The sequence below is a fragment of the Gymnoscopelus microlampas genome, assembly GCF_963454915.1.
Source record: "Gymnoscopelus microlampas genome assembly, chromosome: 15".
Classification (NCBI taxonomy): Eukaryota; Metazoa; Chordata; class Actinopteri; order Myctophiformes; family Myctophidae; genus Gymnoscopelus; species Gymnoscopelus microlampas.
In genome coordinates this window covers 18,585,262-18,609,734 of record NC_139952.1, presented here as the reverse complement: position 1 = coordinate 18,609,734, position 24,473 = coordinate 18,585,262, and the positions used below count along the sequence as shown (strand labels likewise).

The window sequence follows — 24,473 nt, the reverse complement described above, 5'->3', positions numbered from 1 at the left end:
TACATACGTACATACTGACAACCGACATGGCGCAGGATTCAGGATGTGATGTCATGTGATGTCATGCTGTCGTGAGATTACGTCACACTGGCGTTGTCATCGTGATGTCAGATTACGTCACACTGTATAGATTATTACTATTTATCACTATGGAAGCCGTCGAACTGGTGCGATCTGACGGCATCCTAGAATTTATAGGTAGGATGTGATGTCATGTGATGTCATGCTGTCGTGAGATTACGTCACACTGGCGTTGTCATCGTGATGTCAGATTACGTCACACCGTCACACTGGCGTCGCATACGGACAACCGACATGGCGCAGGATTCAAATTGTATATATAGATACATTGTGTTTCACATAAAAGTTTAATAACATGCTTGTAAGAAGTACTACAGCGGTAAGGTTAAACTCATGTTACTGTACATGTAAACTATTCAACAACTGGCAGCAGGGAATATAAATGTTTTCTCAACTATTTATTCTCATAATTAGTGATTTTCTAATGAATGTTTATATCATTTAATTGAAAAATGTATTAGAAACAAATTACGGAATTACTAAACACTAATGAATAACTGTTTAGAATTACATTTATTCAGACTGTTTATTGGTCATGAAATGTTATGTAACATGTTAATGCTGAATAATGTTATGTTACATTCCATTAGGTGTGTGTGTGCGTGCGTGCATGTGATTTACCAGTATGGTGGTCACAATGAGGGTCTTGTTGGCCAGTGTCTCAGAGGTGTTGAGGACCAGTGAGGAGGAATTCATGAACAATGTGTTGTTGGAGTACCAGATGCCAATCTGTCCATCACATAAAGGAGAGGAGAGAGGAGAGAGGCAGAGAGAGAGAGACATTCAGACAGACAGCTCCATGTCCAGACAGGGAGCAACAACAGATAGCCAGTAGAATGCTTAATCAATATGCAACAATCAATGAGGGATCTCCTCCTTCAACATGGTCGTATATATATACTGCAGGTCGTATATATACACAGCAGGTCTGCTGACCTCCAGCTGACTCCATTTGACCCTGTGACCTATGGACCTCATGCTCTTTGTGTTGTTTTTAATTGATTAACCGTTAAGGATAATACACTGTCATGCTGGTGACGGGCTACTCATGTCAAATGGTCTCACAGGGAAGGCCTGGAGTCACCGTCTACCAGACTGGAGGCCGGCCCACTGTAGGGAAAGCTGAGAAGGACACCGTAATTCCTTTTTTAATTTGTATTTATCTCATTACTTACATAGTTTTTTTTTTATCACATTTTGACGTGATAATATAAAAAAAAAACACTAATAATAATAATAAAGCACTTTGCAAACAGTTTTTAAGGATGGCACTAGCATATAGTAACTAGAGTTTATGATGATGATGATGATGATGGTGATGGTGATGATAATTACTACTACTTACTACTATAGCTCCACTATTATTATTATAACTGTTATTACTTTGTATCAGACTAGGTGGACAGGCCGTATACTCACTAAAACATACAACATTTCACCATTGAGAACCAACGACGACACTTTAGCCAGTATACACGAATCCACGGAGCGCTGCCCTGCGTGCAGCCATTGCTGCGGTGTCAACGCTCCGCGGACGCGACACCGCAGCAATGGCCGCCTACAGGCAGCTACAGGCAGCGCGTCTGTGGATTCGTCTATAGGCTACTAAATCTTCCTCCATGTAAGTATTTTTGTCACTCCATGCCCACTCAACTGCCAGGCAGAGCTACAGTAGCTCTGGGGAACAAATAATAAAACAATACTAGTGCCATTCTATAGTGAAAACGCTATAAAACATCCTACAACATTTCCCACACAAAACCAGTTACAGGTGGAAAGGTTGTGGGCTGAATTTCACATGGACGTTTTGTACATTTCTTGCGCAGGGGCAGCAATTTTGGCCTTTTAATTAATTATTATTATTACAGTATACACAAGGTCAAAACCTACTAAATGGCTGGACTGCTAAAGGGCGTTTAATTTCAAATAAAGTAAGAGGTGACACTCAGCCAAGGCGAGTGATGAAGTTATCCAGGATATAATATTACAGTATATTACAATGTTCCATTCTTATTCATGCGATGAGTTTGGAATGAGCTTTAGTGGAACAGCTGTAAATGCCTTTTGAGGACAGTGAGGACATAATTGAAGACTCCCACAGGAGTAGTAAGACTGTGGAGCCGCTGTAAATGGCCCCTGATGACGTAATAGGTGGTGTAACTTCATCAGTCAGTCAGTCAGTCAGTCAGTCCGTCAGTAACTTTTGCATGTATAAGGCTGGCCCCACTGTTGCAGTCCGGCCAAAAATAAGTAATATAAAAAATAAGTAAGTTTATTACAAGGAGATAATAGGAGGCGATGGCTCAATTTAGGAGCCTTTTATTGCATACTTCACTAGCTAGTGACACCATTTAACCCTGTGGTGATGGTTATTGATCTCTGCTTTGGATGTTCTCTTGGGTGCTTCCTCAGGGTTCTATAGCTAATGACATGTGGGTGTTATATCTTCATTTATTCTAAAGGGAAGTGAGCTGTACGCTTTCCTGTTATTTTCTCTTTTCATTGGAACAGCTGAGGTATAAATAGAGGAGTGGAATTTGATCTCAACCTCAATCAACCTTTTTAATTTCAAGGACCCCCAGTTTGATAAGGTGTCGTCAGTATAAATGTAACATTTGGGTCCTGACTATCAATCACTTAGCTGGGGACCCCCTGAAACCACATCAAGTACCCCTGGGGGTCCCTGGACTCCCTGTTGAGAACCAGTGATGTACTGTCTGGTGTGATTCCACAGAGTGTGCTCTTTACTGCTAGAGAACTGATGACCGTTTTAACACAGGGTTGAATGAAACAGAACATAACACAATAATATTCTGTTGATTCACTGAATCACTATGAAAATTATGAACTTGCTATCATCTGTATACCTATCATTTCATGCTATGCAAACCTTTGTTTGTGTGTGTGTGTGTGTGTGCGTGCGTGCGTGCGTGCGTGCGTGCGTGCGTGCGTGCGTGCGTGCGTGCGTGCGTGCGTGCGTGCGTGTGTGCGCGTGTGCGCACGTACGTGCGTGTGCACCGTGTCCACACATGCACATTTGGATGGGGGTCCACTACCCCACTGCTCTCCATCATTCTTCACTAACACTGTCCTTTTAATCTAAAAAAAACAAACAACACTTGAACGTTTCACTTTAGTTCTTCTTATGCTGGCTCTTATTTCTTCTTTCTATAATACATGATGATCATTCTAGGGACATTAATTTAAGTGTACTACATGCACCACTTTAATACCTTAAGAGAGGAATATTAATGAACCAAGGAGAGCATAAATCATAGACTCCACCAATTTCACAAAGCTCTCCCTGGAGACTAGTTTGTTATGCGAATGAAAACCAATGGACCAGGGGTTTTCATAGTCTGAGGTGGGGGGCCCCCCTTAAGACCTCACATGTACTCTGCACCCCTCTTGCAATGCCCTGGCGCCTCACAGGTGCCTTACGCTTTGTGAACGCTTGCAATAGATTAGGTTATATCGGTGGTTCCCAAACTTTTTAGCTCGAGACCTAAAAGAGAAATTAGAAATTAATTTGTCCGGGACTTTTTTTTTAAGGAGATTATTCTATTTTATTTATGAAATACTTTTGAAAAATGTTGGAATTGTTTTGAATTGATGAAAAGTTGTGATTTTTTTGTTTAAACTTTTTTTTTATGTAGGAAACGAAAAAAAAGGGGATAATATAAATATTGGTCCGCAAATATACCCACTGTTTGGGAAACAGTGGGTTATATTATGCTGTTTGGTAAAATAAATGTCACAGCGACTAGACAACTTGTCCTAATATCTGATGAGAATGCAAGATATCTCGATGACAGTAAAGATGACTTGAAAATCTGAGACATTTCTCTGATAAGCGCACAATGTGGCAGCTATTGTGACTTTTTAAATTATAATATTTGCACAAAGATGATGATGAATTTTTATGCAATATATTTTTTTTTTACTAATTACTAATGTCGGTTTTAATAAAAAAAAACAAAAATGTGTGTAAATAATAAGCAAAAAATAAGTTCACCACTTAAACCCTAAATACTTTGGTCCCCCAATGTATTGGGGTCCCAAGTATAGACCCCTGGGGGACTAAAGTGAGTCCCCCAGGGGTCTATACTTGGTCCGCTCAGTTTTTTGAAGCGTTGCGTCGCTTTGTGAGCTTATAGATCTGCTATTCTCGGAGAATAGGGTTTATTTGTATAAAAATACAAATTTGTAAATAGCAGGAGATGATGGGAGCTACACCTCAATTTAGGGGCTTTTTATTGCATACTTAACTAGCTAGTGACCCCATTTGACCCTGTGGTGATGGATATTGATCTTTGTTCTTTTAATGTTCTCCTGGCTGCTTCCTCAGGATTCTATAGCTAATGAGACGTGGGTGTTATTTAGATTTCTCTCTAAAGGAAAGTGGGACAGACAGGGAAAGCTGACTAGACATACTGGACATAAGACAAGGCTCTAGTGAAATTCTATCCTAGAGCAGCAGGGTTATGTATTGTATGGCTTCACACAAGGTTATTATTTTTCAGTAGTTTCCGTTTTTTAACTCAGGTTTCTTATCAACAAAGATTCATCGTTCAGGCAGGTAGCAGATTTTTTTGTACACTTTGATGGTTGTTTCATCAAAAAACCCAATTTGGTGACAGTCAACCAGTAAATTGTCCTCATACTGTAGTATGCAAATAATACTGGCTAAAAATATCTAATACTGGAGAGTGGAGAGTACTTACTGACAATAGTAGGTATGTGCTGTATGCATGGCAATGTAAACCAGTATGTATGTATGTATGTATTTATGTATTTATAAATGTAAACCATTGGACTATTTGGTTCATGTGACCCCTGACCTCTTTATGACCTCCGGGGTGTTTTTCCAGGACCCTGAGAGTGTAGTTGGTCCTCTGGCCTTTACTGTTGAACTCCACCCGGCCTGTCAGGCCATCATACTCCACCTGGGAGAGAGGAAGAAGAGGAAAAGATAGAGAGAGAGAGAGAGAGGAAGTAAAACAAACAAGAAAGAGAGAATGAGAGAAAAAAAAGACACAGTGAGAACCATTAAACTAGTAACGAGGAGAAAGTAAGATTAAAGTGGGTAAAGAGAGAAATATAATGAGACGAGTACAGAAAGCTAGAAGGTGTACGTTGCTGGATTACATAAGAAGACAGAGGGCCAGAGAGAGAAATAGTGTGCAACTGGGATAGCAAAGTAATCAACTACAATCAGGCTTTGGTTACTTAACTATACTGCATGGGCACTTAAGGACGATAGAGCTAATTGAATTGAAGAGGAAATTAACTGTTAATGGGCTGAGAGAGAGAGAGAGAGAGAGAGAGAGAGAGAGAGAGAGAGAGAGAGAGAGAGAGAGAGAGAGAGAGAGAGAGAGAGGAGAGAGAGAGAGGAGAGAGAGAGAGAGAGAGAGAGAGAGAGAGAGAGAGAGAGAGAGAGAGAGAGAGAGAGGGAGGGATGGGGGCAGACACAGACACAAACACAGATACAGACACAGACACAGACACAGACACAGACACAGACACAGAAGACACAGACACAGACACAGCAAGAGGATAAAGAGAGGCAGATAAAACTCAGAGGAAAAGGCAAGAGAATCTGACAAGTTGAGACGAGGACAGGAATCAGAAAACAGCAAAAGCCGGAAAAGGGGAGTGGAGGGACAGAAGAAGAGAGAGAGAGAGAGAGAAAGAGAGAGAGAGAAAGAGAGATGGGGTGAATGAGAAGGAAGTATAAAGAGAGTGAGCAGGCAGCAGGGCCAGCAGACGAGCACTGTTCATCAGATGTATGACAGAGCTGAGAGAGACACTGAGATGTATTATTGAAACAACACGTTCCCTTCGGCTCTGACAGGGTGTGTGTGTGTGTGTGTGTGTGTGTGTGTGTGTGTGTGTGTGTGTGTGTGTGTGTGTGTGTGTGTGTGTGTGTGTGTGTGTGTGTGTATGGGGAGGGAAGACGAGAGACAAGACAAGAGATTTATTCATATATATATATATATATATATATTAGGCCCTCGATAGCAATAATATCACGATATTCAATATATTGCGATATCACAATATATTGCATTCAATTTCACCAACGATATATCACGATAGTCCTTGTATTCAATTCATGAACACATAAAATAGCACCAAACTGTTCAAAATCATCATCACACAAATACAGAGTCGGAAAAACAACGTACAGTATAACAACGTATCCCTCGCGGGAGGAAGTATTGCGATATATCGCAATATCGATATATCGCAATATCGATATATCGCCCCACCCCTTAAACAACAGATGCATTTTCGTATCAATTACAAAGGCGCCATTAGATGGCCCTGGACTATTCATAACAGTGTGTATGTGTGCATTCAAGTGTGCACAAGTCATTGTGTCTGTATGTGTAAGTAGCGTGTACTCATTTGTGGGAACATGTACTGTTCTGTAGATGTACTCATTCCATGGTGTGTGGCAGTGTACGTGTTACTGTGCATGTGCATTTGTGTTTGAGTGCATGTGTGCCTGTAAGTTGTGTGAGGGGAGGTGTTCAATGGGTGTCCGTGTATGCGTTTGCACATAATGCTTATGGGCATGTGTTTGTGTGCATGTTTCAAGATAAATTACCCTGTAAAGCAGAGACAGCCAAACAAGGAACAGAGAGAGATTGAGTGAGACAGAGAGAGACCAAGTGAGAGAGAGAGAGAGAGAGAGAGAGAGAGAGAGAGAGAGAAGAGAGAGAGAGAGAGAGAGAGAGAGAGAGAGAGAGAGAGAGAGAGAGAGAGAGAGTAATAGCGAGGTAGTTAGAGAGAGTGAGTTGGGGAGATAAAACGGAGAGAGAGAAAGAGAGAGGTAGAGAGATCGAGTGAGAGAGAGAGAGGAGGGAGGGAGCAGATTGTCTACAAAAGTAAGTAGGTATAGAGACGACAGAATGATACACAGAGAACGAGAGAAAAAAATGTACAGGATGGAAAGAAGAAAATGGGAGGGATCGAGACGGAGAGCGGAAATAGCACGAAGGAGTGAGAGATGTGCGACAGGGAGACGGAGAGAGAGCCGAAGAAGAAAAGAGTTAGAGGAGGAGAGACTGAAGGAAGAAGAAATAAAGTGATGGAGAGAGTGTGGGGGAGGAGGAGGTGTGGCGAGCTGACGGGGTAGATTTAAAAAGACTGAGGCAGACAGACAGACAGACAGACAGACAGACAGACAGACAGACAGACAGACAGACAGACAGAGGGAGAGAGAGAGAGAAATATAACTCCCTCTTCTAAGTCCATTCCCCCTCTTTCTCTACCTCCTGTCATTCTCTCTCCATTTTGCTCTGTCCTCTATCTGTCTATCTACAGTATCTGTCTGTCTGTCTGTCTGTCTGTTTGTCTGTCTGTCTGTCTTGTTGCTTTATCACCCCTTTCTCCCACTCTCTCTGACCTTGTTTCACTCTAGTCTAGCTCTCTATTCACTCTCTCTCTCCTCTCTCTCTCTCTCTCTCTCTCTCTCTCTCTCTCTCTCTCTCTCTCTCTCTCTCTCTCGGTCCATAAAAACAACAATGATGATATGTGCCGATCATGCCAGCGCTACTCATTTCAATCTGCAGAGCCTCTCAACTCCTCATTCCATCACTTCAACGCCGATCACAACACGTTCACACAGCAACGGCTACTGAACCAACACACCAGGCAATCAATCCAGGCAAGCAAGCCTTTATTGGCATGAATAGTGTTTGTGTGTGTGTCTGTGTATGCTGTCTCCTATCAGCAAATCCTCAGTTCATTTAACTCAGAGTACATTGACTGTAGTCAATGTACAAATGTAGATCTTGTGGGTCCATTTGCTTACATTTGTACATTCTCAGGGTTACAAATGTATAAACTAAAGCTGCAATCTGGTATTTTAATGAATAAAAGGTTATTTTAGTGTTTTTTAGAACATGTTAATACAATATTACTAGCACATCTGCAGCGGATGTCTCCGTGCTCTTCTATTGAGAACTTTCAACCCCTCAGCTAGGACAGCTGGCTGAGGGGTTGTTGATAAGTAGTACTGGCTGAAGCTCATAAGCACAAATATCTCCCCAGGGCAAGCGGGGGAGATATTTGTTGGAGCGGTAGAAATTTGGTCTCCCGGCCAGGTACTAGGAAACCCTGGTTTGAATTCTGGGTAGGACATGAAACTAATGGTTTGCAGCTTCAACACGAGTGTACTTTGTGTACTTTGTGTGTGTGTGTGTGTGTGTGTGTGTGTGTGTGTGTGTGTGTGTGTGTGTGTGTGTGTGTGTGTGTGTGTGTGTCTTACCATGCGAAGGTAGTTCATAAGGCTGGTGCCGTGTTGCCAGATGAGAGGGGAGGTGCAACTGAGCGGTTTCACTCCGATCTCTTGACTGCGGTTCAGCTCCCTCACAGCGCCCACCACCACATGCACCGCATCAAACAACAGTGCTGAAGACAGCTGGAGAGGAAGCACAGTTCAGAATTCAGTGCATGTTGTGAAATTCTCTCTTGATAACATTGTTCTTAGGAGAGGTAAACCCTAGGCTACTTTTGTGTTTGGTGAGTTTGCTGCCAGCTAAAAAGGTTCAAAACCTAAAGGTTCAAAACCACAGACTAACCTATAGCTTGGGACACAAGCTAAGCAACACAACTGCAGCTAATTATTATTTAGACAAATAGCATGTTTTTTTTAGACAGATAGCTAGGTTAGTTTAAAGCTAGATTAGCTAGTTTGAACTACTAATCTTTTACACACATTCAACATTTTTTAAAAAAGACAACGCTAAATAAAAAGCAACAACAAAACAACAGATGCAACGTGACACAGAGACCCCAACTCTCAGGGCTTACGTGCCAGGGCAAATGTGACCAGCTACTACTTACTACATGATCAAACAAGTAACTTGCAGTGTGACAGCAACCATCCAGGCCCTGATCAAAGTGATTTAACTGTCAGGCTGCCCGTTCCATGTTCAGCAAGCCCAAGTATTCCTCCAGCCAAGAATCCCTGGTGAAGCAGGCTGGTTTATGTTCCTTCCAGTTTAAAATAATTTGTATTTTAATAGATAAACAACCCAATGTCCAGGACCGGTTTACAGTAACTTCAACAATCCTGGAAGGTTTTAGACCCAGTAGGTATGCTATGGAACATACAGGGAAGTTAATATAAAAACAAAACCTCTGACAAAAGGGATATTACTTCTAACCAGAGTGATTCAACAGCTGGACATTTTCAAAGTGCTTTTCTCATCTTGCAGGCTTCCATAGATCGTAATTGTAGACCCCACAAATGTGGATCAAAGGTTTTCATGGATTATGTTTGCAAACTGCTAGCTGGTGTTTTTGTTGTGCATCTTTGCGTGTGTGTGTGGGTCGCCCCCCACCTCTCTCACTCAACCCAATCGGTTAAGACAGATGGCCGCCCAGCCCACCGAGAGCTAGGTTCTGCTCTAAATTTTTTCCTGTTAAAGGGGAGTTTTTCCTTGCCACCGTTGTCAATCTCTTGCTCATGAGGGAACTGTTGGGTCTACATGTAATGTGTCATGAGACTTGATGGGATTTGGCACTATATAAATAAAATTGATTGATTGAAAGTAGATGAAGAAGTGAACCTTGATTGACGTAAATGTGCCAGCATAGATCTTGGTGTTTGTAGTCCATTTTGGATTATGGTAATCTAACCAGGGTAATTATATATGGTTTGTTCAAAATACGGAATTGTTTTATAACGCTAAATCTCATATTGATCGTCGGCTTTGAGTTGATCTCAAAGCCGACCTCCAAATTGTATTCCACTGAGAAACATTTACAGAAAATTAGGGTCATGCTCCCAAACCATCTGAACGCCGATGGAGGGCTCGTCTGAGGACGACGTAAAGAGAGAGAGGGGCCGCACCATACTGTAATTATTCTTGAAAAGGTAAGACTTTTACAAAATCTTTCTCCACTCCAAGCATGAGGCAGGTAAGACTCTCTCTTGAAACGGTAAGATTTTATCGAAAGTTCTATCCCAGTGTTGTCATGTCATGACTCTGCCAAGTTGTATTACTTAAAGTGCATCCTTCAGCTGAAAGGGTTGTGTGGGGTTACAAGCCCCTCGATGCTGAATCTCCTGTGCAGCTGCTTCGCAATAGAGTAGGAAAACCTAAAAATGTTGAATGTAGTATTGGGTTTTGGCACTGGCAGTACCACAATGATACCATTGATACTGTATGTTCTTATTTGAATAATGGTCTTCTCAAAATGTATAATGTGTGTGTTAGATTTGTTATTTCGATTTATGTTAATATTTTTCAAGATTATTCAAAAATGTTCACAATTAGATCTGCTATTTTCAAATGGCAGATCTAAAGGCAGTATATAGGTTTACTGTAAAGTGCTTGAATTTGAAGCAACATTAACTAATTTACTGGGGACTCCCTGGAAGCCCTTCAAGGACCCCTGGTGGTCCCCAGACCCCACTTTGAGAACCACTGCTCTACAGGATGGGACAGACCAAGCTTTTCTTCCTGAAGAGGCTCAGGTCCTTGAATGTGTGCAACAGGCTGCTGCAGATGTTGTAACCATGACAGATGCCTCTTAACGATCACTGTTGTAACTGTCTCATTGTTGATAGACTGTATGACTGTATATATTATCCAGATACCCACTGTTAAAGGCCAGCTGACACTGTATATCAGGCTCATATTCACTGCTGATCCTGTAGTGTGTGCATATGTCCACTCATAGGCAATAGATGTATATTCATGCAAATATTCACTGGTGATAGATTGTACACCCTTTAGTTATTTATAAAATATAGTACATGTCTCACCAAGTGTCTGGGGTCAGTCTTTAAGTATTTATTTCATTTCTAAAATGTTATTTTTTAAATTATTTTTCTCTCTCGACCCTTACCTGTACCTATCCTGTGTTTCATGCTATTGCTGCAACAACATCTGAAGCCTATCTTCTATCTTCTTATCTTATCTTTGATGGTGGTTATATGAAGACCCTATAAAGACCTTTCTCTCAGGTGATATTGTTTTGCTGGACCTGTCACATGGTGAGACATATGGCATCAAAGAGATTGATTCCTCCTGATGGTTTGTTTTATAATAGAGATGGATAGGTGGGGCTGGAGATAGAGCGAGAGAGAGAGAGAGAGAGAGAGAGAGAGAGAGAGAGAGAGAGAGAGAGAGAGAGAGAGAGAGAGAGAGAGAGAGAGAGAGAGAGAGAGAGATTGAGTGACAGACACTGAGGACAAAGATGAGATGCGGTGATCAGGGGAGTTTCGCTCATTACTGTGTACGCACTTTTAGCGTCCCAAAGTCACAGTTTCTGCAGCACGAGCGTGTGTGTCTTTTTTCCTCCTTTGGTTTTAATAGATATTCTTTTGTCTTGTTTGGTTGATTTTAATTCCTTTTTTCCCTCTTTTTGTAGACAATGAATACTGCTGGTGCAATTCTTTTTGGTGCATTTTTACACGTTCTTTTAAAGGTCTACTCCTCCCCAACCCCATTTTATAACATTTTAGCAATGTCATTTTTATACGGTTATGTAGAGGTTGACTGGTTATTCCAGTATTAGCTTTTATTATTATTATGTCATATATTTTATTGTAGGGATGTCTTTTTATTGTCATCATGTGGTGGCATGACAAGTTGAAGTTTGTATTGTATTGTATTGTATTGTATTGTATTGTATTGTATTGTATTGTATTGTATTGTATTGTATTGTATTGTATTGTATTGTATTGTATGCTATTCTGCCCCCCCTTAATTCTTAATGAGACCCTCACCGCAGGGCCGGGGTAGGGGCTGATGTCACAGCCCTCCCTCCAGGAGAGGTTGAGGCTCCGGATGAACTCCAGGTAGAACGGATGGGTGCTGTTCAACATGGAGAACCCCACAATGTTAGAGTGGCCATCCACCACGTCATCCAGCCGCAACAGTGGGAAGTCCTGATGGAGAGAGAGAGAGAGAGAGACAGAGAGAGAGAGAGAGAGAGAGAGAGAGAGAGAGAGAGAGAGAGAGAGAGAGAGAGAGAGAGAGAGAGAGAGTGTCAGGTCCACCAAGGTGTCTTCCTCATGAGCGACAATGTGCTGCTGAGTTGTGCCATTGCTACAGTAAGTGTAGGTTTACACATGCACACAACTGTTACAGATAAATGAGTGAAGCCAGAGAACAGAGCATAAATACAAATTAAGAAGTCCTTAGTTTCATTGCTTGTATGATGGATTTAGTCAAGTTAGTCACAACCATTGTTGCGCAAATTTACGGGCATATCTACAGTAGTAACTTTGTATTGTTCATCCCAAACGGCTGTCTCTTTCACCTCACCTGTCTCCGCACCCCCCTGCAATGCTTTGGCACCTCACCAAGGCCTTACATTTTGAAAACCCCCAGCAATGGATAATGAAAAATAAAAAAATGAAAAGAAAACACCAGACGACTTGTCCCAATATCGATAAGACTTGCTCTGAGACAGTCAAAATGTCTTGGAAATCTTGGACGTCTCTCAGAAAAGCACACAATAGCAGCACTACAGTATATACTATTTCAGGAGATCATTTGTGACATCTAGCAACCAACCAACCATTTCTCCTGGCGGACAACATGCCTCCCCAAATGGAGACACTGACAGAGCAGCGAGGGAGAAAGACAGAGAGAATGTAATGGAGAGGGAGACAGAAGAGGAGAGAGACATTTCGGATGGAATAAGGAAACAGCGGGAGATAATTAATTGGGGAGACACTGGTACTGTAGATTGAAATCCAGGGAGGCACTATCTTCCCTGAGGTATTTTGGCTTTTACTAAGAGAGAGAGAGAGAGAGAGAGAGAGAGAGAGAGAGAGAGAGAGAGAGAGAGAGAGAGAGAGAGAGAGAGAGAGAGAGAGAGAAAAGAGAGGATTTGGGAGGGCGTTGAACCAGCAGGGTTGGTTGTGTAGTTTTTACAGTGGGAGTCCTCAACATTCTCAGAAGTAGGAGAAGACAATTCCATAAAGAGGAGACAGATGGAGAGAGGAAGAGAGAAGCACAGTGCGTACGTGAAAGACAAAGTGAAGGGACAGAGAGTGCCGCAGGGTTGTTGAGAAAATTCAAGAAGTGAGAATGAGGTATTACCTCATTAAGAAAGTGTGGTAGAAAAAGCTAATGGCAGAGTCAGTTTAGGATCGCTGCGGGTGTAGCCTAAATCCTAAAAAGGAGCGTGTGTGAGCAGGAGGGGGGATTTTCTTTTTTAATTTTTTCCCTTTTCCTTTTGAATGTCAACTGTCAAATCAACGTTCTCATCCGAGTAGGAAGAAGAGGCAGAGAAGCAAAAAAACAAAAACAAATAAAAAATAAAGTTTTTATAAAGCAGGCAAAGAAGACAAAGGAGGAGGAGAAGAAGACAAACATCAAACACACACATTTCAAAGACCTTCAAAGCAGTCTCTGTTTGTGTGGGGCTCTGCCATGCCGTGATGTTTCCTCACTGGCTAAAACAAACCAAAATTAAGCTGCTGCTTAGCCCCTTAAGGGTTTGTGTTTACTATGGAGAATACACTATGAATTTCTGAATGTTTGATTTAACTCTTATGTGTCTGTTTGGTTTCATTTGTACTCGAATTAAATTAAAATTAAACACAATTAATAAAGATTTTAACACAATTTAACTTTAGCTGTGTGTTTGTGTGTGTGTGTGTGTGTGTGTGTGTGTGTGTGTGTGTGTGTGTGTGTGTGTGTGTGTGTGTGTGTGTGAGTGTGTGTGTGTGTGTGTGTGTGTGTGTGTGTGTGTGTGCGTGCGTGTGCGTGTGCGTGCTTGAGTGCATGCATGCGTGCGCACAAGATTATCCACAAGTCCCAAGGCACAATCAAAGTCTGTAGTCTGCAAATATCCGCTGGCTACAAAATATCCTCGGAAATACTTTTAACTTGTTCATCAGGTAAAGCAAACTGTTGTGCACATGTTCTGAATTAATATCTGGGCTTAGGCTCTTGCTTTCCCGACCACAAAAAAATGAAGACAGTATTGACTTAATCCTAACCCAACTTGCTGAGAGAAGAGTAAGCTGATGCTGCTGATGAAGTCACTGTTTGCCAAATCAATTTCTAGCCGACGGCCAAGAGCCAAGCATCAGACGGCAGCCGTGCCAAGTTGTGTGACAGAGAGCGGGTTGGCTGGAGGCAGGGGGGAAAAAGTGACTGACTAAGCTTGCGCTCTTCAGCTATGGAGGACACTGAGATGACATCGGAATAAAGGGCCGTTAGATGTTACTGCTGTGTCAAGGCTGCAGTATACTTCAAAAGAAGGCTTGCCAAAACAGGTCGAGTTCTCTGCGGAAGAAATCGTTTTATACTCAATGCGGCTGCACTTTGAGTGCTGCTTTGAGTGCTGAACGTTAGACCCCGCTCACTGGAAACAGTGCTGGAACGGTGCATTTGCCACCTGCAGATGTGATTGCAGAAATTAAACAACATAAATCAGGAGCACTTTGAATTGCTGAGCAGTCGCACACAATGTTCGTATTGGTGTCTTCTGTGGTGATAATTTTGCTAGTTCGAAAATCGTGGAGGTACAAAAATAGAAAAGAACTCAGAAAATGGAATGCGCTTGTTTGTTTGTTTTCTCCGCATTCACGTCATTTTGTTCTATGACCTCACCGAACTTTGTTTGTGCAAGCTGTATGCCTTCACTGAGCTGTGGTACGGTAGAAACAAGAGTTGAGAGCAACTAGATTCTAGTCAGAAAGTGAACCTTCTAGTTACTAGAAGGTTCACTTTCTGAGCAGCCCATCATGTCAAACTTTTTTTTTGTTATGTGTGTTTATAATGTAATATACTGTAAGTTACAGGCAGCTTTGGATGGTGGTTCGCCCCAGTGTTAATTTTGACAGCAAATATTTATAAAAAATAGTTTAGTTTTAGTCATATTTTAGTCATCTGAAAGGTTTTAGTTTTAGTCTGGTTTTAGTTGACTAAATATCATAAGATTTTAGTCGACTAAATCTACAGTTGATTTAGTCAACTAAAATGTATTTTGGCCAGCCGTGATGGCGTCGTAATGCCTGATTATAACATTCAGCTGCGTGCCGAAAAAAGCAGATCTACAAGCTCACAACGCGTCACAGTAGATCGGCTATTTTCGGAGCATGACACACGAGTGCAATCAAGCATAAAATGACAGTCGACGTTTTTTCGTCATAGTTTTAGTCGACAAAATTAACACTGTTTCGCCCAGAGAGCAACAACTTGCCCTCGTGGACTAGGATTGAATCCTGTCCTTCTGCCTTCACTGTGCTGTCTTTTTCTTATGTTGTTTTGAAGTGGAAACAACAAACAGGGGGAGTGGACTTCAACAAAGTCAAAATTAAGGACTAAATTACGCTTGCGAGCTAGTTCAGGCAGATATACACTTGAGAGGTTTACATGCATGTGCACCACTATGTGGGTTGTGTATACTCTATGTGACGTGTCATGCATCTGCGACCTGTCGAGCAGTGGAACAATTTGACGGTCTATTTAAGCCAATCTATCTGGGAATGCATCCGTCTCATTTTAGATTTCTTTGGCTATTCAAAAATAGCAGACATACAAGCTCATAGCGTGGCACCGAGTGCCACGCTATGAGCTTGTAGATCTACTATTTTTGAACAAAATGTGTGCAAATCTTTAAATATATATATATGTTTTAAAGCGAACATTTTGAACTACGATCTGTGCTTCTGGGGGTCCCTGGAAGAACATATTTTGAGATTGGGGTCTGCGGCCAAATACATATCATTTTGGGGGTCCTTGACATGGAAAAGTTAGAGCACCACTGTTAGGATTTAGAAAACATTTTTAGATATGTATTTGGCCGCGGACTCAAAATGTTTAGTTCCAGGGACCCCCCAGAAGGGCAACAGTCTTCCACGCCGACATCTCGCCACTCCGACTAGTGGCTTCCGCGTGCGGTTAGGGTTAGGGTGAGGGTTAGGTATAGGGTTCGTTAACGTCGGAAAGGCGACATGTCGGAAAGCCGCCATGTAACCCCCCAGAAGCTAAGATTTGAGTTACAAAAAATATATGTATTCAAAGATTTGCACACATTTTCAAGACTTTTCTTGAAAATGTTCTACCCCGCGCTATAAGCTTGTATATCTGCTATTTTTGAATAGCCAAAGAAATCTTAAAATGAGACAGATGCATTCCCGTAATGAATGGGTTAAGCTCACCTCATTCACTGTTGTTCTTCTTGCTCTCATTGAAGGATGGTATTTGCTTCTTTGCCCCACTGCCAGCCCAGCACCACCAATGGGCTCTGCTTTCCCTAAGGATTCTGTTTTCCCCTGGGGGGGTGTTTGTTTGTGACATATATCTCCCTGTTCTTAAATGGTTGTCTTTTGATGTGCTGAGCAAGGGAGTAATATGTAGCAGAGCCTGAATGCCAAGATCAAATACAATATAATAAATAAAATGTTTTTCAATCTATTCATGAGTTATCTGAATGAACTTATGATTTAGGAATTGCAGCTATTCTTCTGTTGCACTTGCTGTGAATCCTGAATATACAGTAAATCCATGTAACCATTTACACTGACAAATCCAGCGAGCTCGGCATCTAGCAAAGTGCAACATACAGTACACCAAGTTATCGATCAACCTTATAAATTTCACATTTCTTCATATGATCATATAGGTAAGGACGACATTATGCAAATACATTCTGGAAAGGGTCCAAGACATTTCTCTGCAGGAGGAAACCTTTGGAGCTTAAGCTAATTTGGCTGAAGTTAAAAGATGTTAATCTAATATTTTGTCTGGATCCACCTGCGCCAAGGGAGATATATAGGCAGTAACCTGTGCACCAGGCATGTTAAACATGGGAGAGTCAACCGTTTGAAACCACATGGGCTGCTAGCAGCCTATACAGGCAGCAGGACAGAGCTACTGCTGGATAAACAGAGGCAGAGCTTCAATGGGTGCCGTGACCAGGCACCCATGATCAACGATTCCATTGAACCAACCCTGGGGGGAATTCAGAGAAGGTTGATGGGCGCTGAAATCAATATTTTTAAAAGGGGAGTGTTGAGATGGTCTTTTATTTTTTATGTCAATTTAGTATATTTGAGTGCACATTTGCATCATTTTATCATTAGACTTCCTTTCATCATCGAATACTGCAGTCAAGTGAGGCGCAGTTTTTTAATCCACGGCCATTGGAGTTTAGTTGCACATCTATAACTATGGTATACGTAGGTGGTGATCAGTCTTAGATTAATACCCAACTTTGTCAGTTCATAAAAACACAATTTTGATAGCTTATTGATAAATAAAATGGATTCCTTATTGTCCTATATTTATGACATCACAATGCCATACGTTGTTAGCTTGTAGATTAGTTATTTTTGTCATAGGACAAATATACAGTACACTAGGGCTTACTGTAAATATTTAAGGGTTGCATGGGAAGCCACTCACAAACCCAGCAAATGACGTGCTTAGAAAATTAATTCTCTGTAACATTAGTGAGCTGGATAACAAATTACCAACAGTTCCACCACCTGGAGTGATCATCTGTACAATTTAGAAGCAAAAGACGCTGGAGTAATATGGTGATTTATCACAGGGTTTTTTGAGGTAGCCAATTAAGCTCCTGCTTACATGATATACACACCTCACAACTAAGCTTTGAAAAGTAGTGATTGCTAATTAAAATTCTACTTCTAATTGACAACCAAAGTTCCCTCTCCCATCTACTGCAAAGAAAGAAAAATAGCACCACTTAAACCACTTAAACCCTACTGTTTATACTCTATACTAGGTCATCTACTTTTTCCCCTCTACAACAAATGTCTTTGCAGAAAATAGCCAATCTACAGACAGATATTACCAGCAGAAAAATATGAAACCTTGGTATTGCTATTGTTTCTGTAGTTAAAACTCATGTGATCCTATACGCCATTTTGGTGTTCATTCCCTTTTGGATGTCACAACCAGTGTTGGGTTATATTACTTAGAAGAGTAATATGTTACTTATTACTTATTACTCCTTTGAAAAGTAATAATATTATATTACTTATTACTTGGAATCAAGAGTAATATATTACATATTACTTTATATTACTTTCCCCGCGCCCCTCGCAAAAGAAAAGACGTCTAGTTTTTAGCCTTTTAGAACGGAATCCAATTTAATGGAACAATAGAAAACAGTCAACAGTCTTTATCTTTTTAAGTATTTTGCTGCAACAAATTCCATATTTGGAATTGGAACAATAATTATCCTTACAGAAACAACATCAATCTGAACTGCACACACTGGCTGCAGCCTCTCAAAAACTGAAACAATAAAGTAAACTTTTTGAACATTTCTTAACCTTTTCAACATATCTTACACCAGTCAATATTAATTAGCCAAAGTGCAAGGGGGCAAGGAGAGAGGAGAGGAGATATAGAGCAGTGGTTCTCAAACTTTTTTAATGTCAAGGACCCCCAAATTGACACTTATTAGCCCGCGGACCCCCATTTCAAAAGATATGCCAGGGACCCCCATAAGAGAAGATTTTTTACGGCTCTAGCAGTGATTCTCAACCATTATAATTTCAAGGACCCCCAGTTTGACATGCATTAGGGCTACAGACCCCCCATTTAATGGCATTTCTATCACTTGGACCGCAATTTATATTATAAAATCTATGTCAATTTAACTCTGCGAGAGTACAAATGGAACCAAATGGACCCTAACGGGTCTGAGAGTGTACAAATGGAACCAAATGGACCCTAACCCACACACACACACACACACACACACACACACACACACACACACACACACACACACACACACACACACACACACACACACACACACACACACACACACACACACACACAGCTGCCATTAATTAGTGATGTTGATTGCTATGTGGTCAAATGCGCATACAGTACAGGCTCAACGAGCCATCATTAACCAGGTAGTGTTACACAGTTGACTGGCAATAATATGCGCATTTGTGTTGAAAACGCATCGCATCTGATCACTCTAATCTAATCCAAGGAAGTTGGAGCAACTCTCTAAAATGGTGGATTTTAGTTTGGCTACAAAGGTTAGTAGTAGACTTATATTTGAGATGAATGATGATCAGTCAGTTATTATTCCAGTGGTCTATCCAAGATGTTTTACAACGTTGACGACCAGCACTACTCCTCTTGCGTGCGTCTCCCTCTATGAACGCCACGGGGCCACCGTGTGTGTGCGTGTGCGCGTGTGTGGAGAGGGGGAGGGCTGGAGAGCCTGCAGATAGGCTACAACACGTTACAGACAGAGACGAGAGAGACTTCTCATTACGAGGTGTTTTACCGAGGGAGAACACTTCTCCAACTGTGCGCTGGCTGCGTGTTAAAAAGAACTAATCTGCAAGCTAAGAATAGGTTGTTAGCTTGTAGATCTGCTCTATTTTCACATGATGCGACAACTTGCCTCTACGAGAGACGGAGAGAGACTAGAGTAGCCTACATTATTAAATGAGTGAATGAGCCAAAAAATGACGCTCGTCATCAGTAACGAGTAACGAGGCCTTTTTTGACCGAGTAATATGGTATTATATTACTGTTTTGGCAGAATAATACCTTACTTTACTCGTTACTGGGAAAAGTAATAATATTACAGTAATATATTATTTTTAATTCGTTACTGCCCAACACTGGTCACAACTGGGAACTGATCCAACCAATCTTCCCTTGGACAAACCCTAGCGCACATCCAGCTCCAATAGTCCTTGCTTTTGATAGATTTTACGACCAACAATGCATTTCCATGTCAAATGTGCTGTTCCTGGCTGTCAGGCTAGCAAATAAATGTTTACGTGGCCTTCTGAAAGATTAAGAGATGCATAGTAAATGGCTGAAATTTATTTCCAACCAATTTCTAGCTAATGCAAACACCAGCCCCCAGTGTGCTCTGTTCACTTTCATTTCCACTTGTGATCAGATTCCAGCTCAAACAAGGTTAAATGTTTGGTTTCTTGCATTTGGCCATGTACTGTAGTTTGTCTTTGTTTTAAGGACATGGGAGTCAATCACAAACTGGCAGCCAATCTGAGTAGAGCAGTGGTTCTCAAAGTGGGGTCCAGGGACCCTCAGGGACCCTCAGGGTCCAGGGACCCTCACTGTTGGTAAAAATTATAAAATATCACTCTTTAAGTCTCTCCCTCACCACCTTCTGTGATTTGAGTGTTCTCCAAAATCAAAGTTAGGTCAATGGCAATAACCCAGGTGCGTTTTGTATGTCTTTCAGAGTGTATTACTAGAGAGGAAAAGACAAATAGTGTGTGTGCGCCACACACACACACACACACACACACACACACACACACACACACACACACACACACACACACACACACACACACACACACACACACACACACACACACACACACACACACACGCACAAAAGTGTGTAAGTGTCTGTGTGATCTCACTCGTAGATGGACGGAGCAGAGGGACAGGAGGAGCAGAAGGCTGGTGGGAGGGGCAGGTCATAATTTACAGACTTTTGGTTGCCGTCCAAACTTTTAGCGGACAGAAGTGCAGTTTCGCCCTTGATTACAAGCGCAGCTTGATGCGTCCTTGCGAGTGTCCGGCATATAAAAAAAACAAAAAAAACTGACATGGCGTGGTTTGGGAGACGAGGCTCGGAAGTTGACGGGCTTATTAACCGCGTAAGTCACTGAACACAAGGGCACAGCACCGGACAGAGCAATCGTAACTGTGACAAACTGCGGCCCCGGACCATGATGAGATAGTGGTTAAGGGTAACGAGAAGAAAAAGGGGAAGGGAGAGTGATTTGAGGAGAAGGGAGGCTACACCGAAGACACTCTGGAGTCTGGAGCAAATTAAAGAGATGACGACAAACTGTAACTCGTATAAAATGTACTATGTGTGTTTACTACCTGGCTCAGTTGACTGCACTAAAGCTTAATTTAATTAATAGTGAATAAACAAATCAAATAGTTAAAAAACAGGAAATAAACAGTCAGCTGTTCTTACCATGCTGGTGAGAATATACTCTGATTATAATCCGATTTGTTTGTAAAAATCAGATTTTTAGGACTGACTGTCCACACTGATATTTGCAAGTGATCAGGTCTGATTTGTGTATTCAGAAATCGTTGACCTAAATGCATTGGTTGCTGTAGTAATGACGGCATAGGCACTAGTAATTCTTAAATTATTCTCTGTTGTACGACGGTGCCGCTCGATGAAAATAGCAGATCTACAAGCTCACAAAGTGGTGCATCGATACGTTGAGAGCTTGTAGACCGGTTATTTTAGGTGAGCAACACTGTCGTACGGCAAAGTATCAGACTTCAGTGTCCAAGAGTCCAGACTAAGACACATCTTAAGAAACCAGCTTTGAATTGAATTTCAAACCACCTAGGAGCATGGTTCAAATCTGATTCACAAAAATCTGTTGTTAGTTTTTTTTTGCGATTCAGACTTGATAACATCAATCTCAATCCAATCTTGGATCAGCCAAAAATCTAATCTGATTTGGGGGTGCCAGTCTGAACAAAGATACTATACAAACAGAAAACAAACGTGCTTAGCTGTTCTTACCATGGTGGTGAGAATGTACTTGTAGAAGGCCGACGTCATCCCAAGTTCACTGGCCTGAGGAGGAGGAAGACAGGAACAGAACAGAAACTCATGTCAGCAATGGCAGACAGGAGGGAGGAATTTTCTTTTCAATTCTGCAACATCCCCACGCCGGCTAAAGAACATAGGACGTATAGTGAACAAAGCGTAGAGACCTGCTCCATATCTGTCTTTGTTAACAGCTCCAGAGACTAGAGTCTGTTCACAAAGACATGATACGACTCCAATCAAAGAGCAAAGGAAAGGACAAAACAACCAAACAGAACCCCCACCAGTCCATGTACCTTTCTGAGGATGTGATAAGAGACGGAGGCGTTGGCATCGATGATGATGGTGGCCACCTTATCGTCTCTAATCTCCTTCAGCATGGGAGTGGGGTCCAGGCTGTCATCCAGCATGCGCACAGACAACGTCTCCCGTGAGATGAGAAAGCGACGCACCAGCTCCTCCAGTCGCAGCAGGCCTGGGCAGGGAGGGAGATGACCCATATTATGATGGTTTCAGGAAGCAAGGGTGTGTACATAGGAGGCAGACAAGAGAAATAGAGGGAGACACAAGGAGAGAGGGTGGGGGGCAGAGAGAGAGAGAGAGACAGACAGAGAGAAAGATGCAGCTAAAGTTAAATGAACTGTAAGCACTTGGATGAGAATAAAATTGTTTAAATGTCCAAGTCTATTTGCAGTATGATCAATCTAGTATTACAAAGTATAACACAATATAGAATAAGTCATTTAATGGACACTGACATTTACAATGCTCCCAGGGTCCCATAGACAGACAAGAATACAGACAATAGCTGTCTAGATCCAAAGACAGACAATAGTTGCCCAAATCCACAGACAGACACGAATACAGACTGATAGCTGCTCAGAACCACAGACAGACAAGAAGACAGACTGATAGCTGCACAGATCCACAGACAGACATGTAACCCTACAGTATAGGGCAAACTGAACACGGCACTTCCACGATCAGCCTCCACCTCTCTGTCTCCCCTCATGTCATAACTTTCCCTGGGAGAGTCTTTACCTCATTTCCTCCTCATCTGTCCCCTGGTAAAACCCAATGGCCATGTCTGGGGCTAATCGTCACCATAAACCTCCCATACGTTGCAAGGTTTAACTGGGCCACAGTGCTGTTCCCAGACAGCAATATAACAGCGGTAAACAGCGCCGTTAACAGGCCATGTATACCGCAAAAGAGAGGAACCCGGGCTACCAGCAGCAGAGAGGAACAATAAGATAGAGAGACAAGGCCTGGATGGAGGGATCGATATGGAAAGAGTGCAGGGGTGGTTCGAGAGGGAAGGGTAGAAAGTGTAGAGGAGAGGATACGGGGAGAGGAATAGAGAGAAGCACTCGAGTACTACTCAACACAAGCTGTGTTGAACACACTGTTAGCATGCATAGTGCTTAAGACAGAAAGCTGTTCAACAGGCACAGGCACATTACGATGGAGAGAGGATAGGTGTTGAAGGAGGACAGATAGATAAAGAAGAGGGTGGGAGGAGAGAAAGGGTGAGAAGGGAAATAAGGAGAGTGAAAGAGTCGCCACAGATAGACATAATGGAAGGAGAGGAGAGGAGAATTGTTCATTTCAGTTCCTCTTTATTCCAAATTCAAACATTGACAATAAAATCCACACAGGGGAATATGTCACCTCCAACCTTATTAAGCAATAAATGAATACATGATCTGACATCATTTTAAATGAACTGTAGAAGCTGGTTCCTGAATAGGTTTTAAATAGATTAAACTGGACGTGAATTAACATCTAAATTGATTAGCAGTGGGAAGAGAGAAATTATGACATTACGGAAGGAGGAGGAAGCAAGGATGGGAGGAGAGAGGGCGGTTAGGTAAAGTACAGTAGGAGGATGAATGAAGGAGAGAGGACAAATGATGAAGACAGGAGAAGGTGATGAGAGATGAGATGAGAAAGTGAGGGGGGAGAAACATCGGAGGGTATTAAGGGAGCAGGAAGAAAAGGTGGGCTGCAAAGGAGGACAGTATTCAGAGCATGATCGCGCACTCGACCTTGGGCCAGACCTGAGCAGCCGAGCGGCGAGCTAGCTCATCAGGGAGAGCGGTAATCCAGTCTGCAGGGAACTCTGCTAATCCACTCGCTGGACTGCAGGACTGATTGATTGACTGACTGACCGAACAGCTGTGTTGAATGACTGATTGCAGAGGCTGGCAGGGGTTGCCAGCCTGGCATATTTAATGTTTGGGGATTGGGTGAGCTCATGGCTGGGTGGCTGGGTGACTGATAGATGAAGTAAGTCTGTGTCTGGGTGACTGACTGGCTGGCTGGCTGGCAGAGCAATTGGGTGGTTGATCAAATGAGTGAATGATTGACTGCCTAAGTAATTGACTGAAAGACTGGCTGTGTGGTGATTAGCACGGGCATGCTGGTTGGCAGAATAGCTGGCATACACTGCGAGTGGGCGAGTGAATGGCTGGTTGGTGTGGGGGTGACAGATTGGGTGGGTAGGTGGCTGGCTGACTGACTAAAGGTTGGGCTGTCTGACTGAGAAATTGGCAGCCAACTGCAATTGAATGACTGACTCTGTGGTCTGGCAGAAGCAGGCTGGCTTGCAGACTAGTAGTAAAGGATATGAGTCCTGACTGAGTGAGTGAAAGGTTAACTAGGCTGTCTCGCTGTCTGGGTGAGTTACAGACTGATTGCATCAGTAGGTGATTAAGTTAAAGGAGGACTTCACCCATTTTCAACCTTATGTCTTCTTCATCTTCTTCACTAATGCTCATTATAAGATAGGGTGACCACCCGTCCCGCATCTCGCGGAACGGTCCCGA

General features: G+C 42.2%; 1 protein-coding gene across 1 annotated transcript in view; it reads right to left on the bottom strand.

Moving 5' to 3' along the window:
* Nucleotides 1-24,473, bottom strand: part of LOC311061684 (glutamate receptor ionotropic, kainate 5-like) — a gene marked incomplete at both ends in the record, with an annotated part of 86,539 nt that overhangs the window by 40,837 nt on the left and 21,229 nt on the right. The window contains 6 exons of the mRNA XM_084080373.1: nt 703-810; nt 4,923-5,027; nt 8,360-8,512; nt 11,834-11,995; nt 21,619-21,672; nt 21,942-22,120. Coding sequence (XP_083936499.1) covers nt 703-810; nt 4,923-5,027; nt 8,360-8,512; nt 11,834-11,995; nt 21,619-21,672; nt 21,942-22,120 — 761 coding nt within the window. The remainder of the gene's footprint in view (nt 1-702; nt 811-4,922; nt 5,028-8,359; nt 8,513-11,833; nt 11,996-21,618; nt 21,673-21,941; nt 22,121-24,473) is intronic.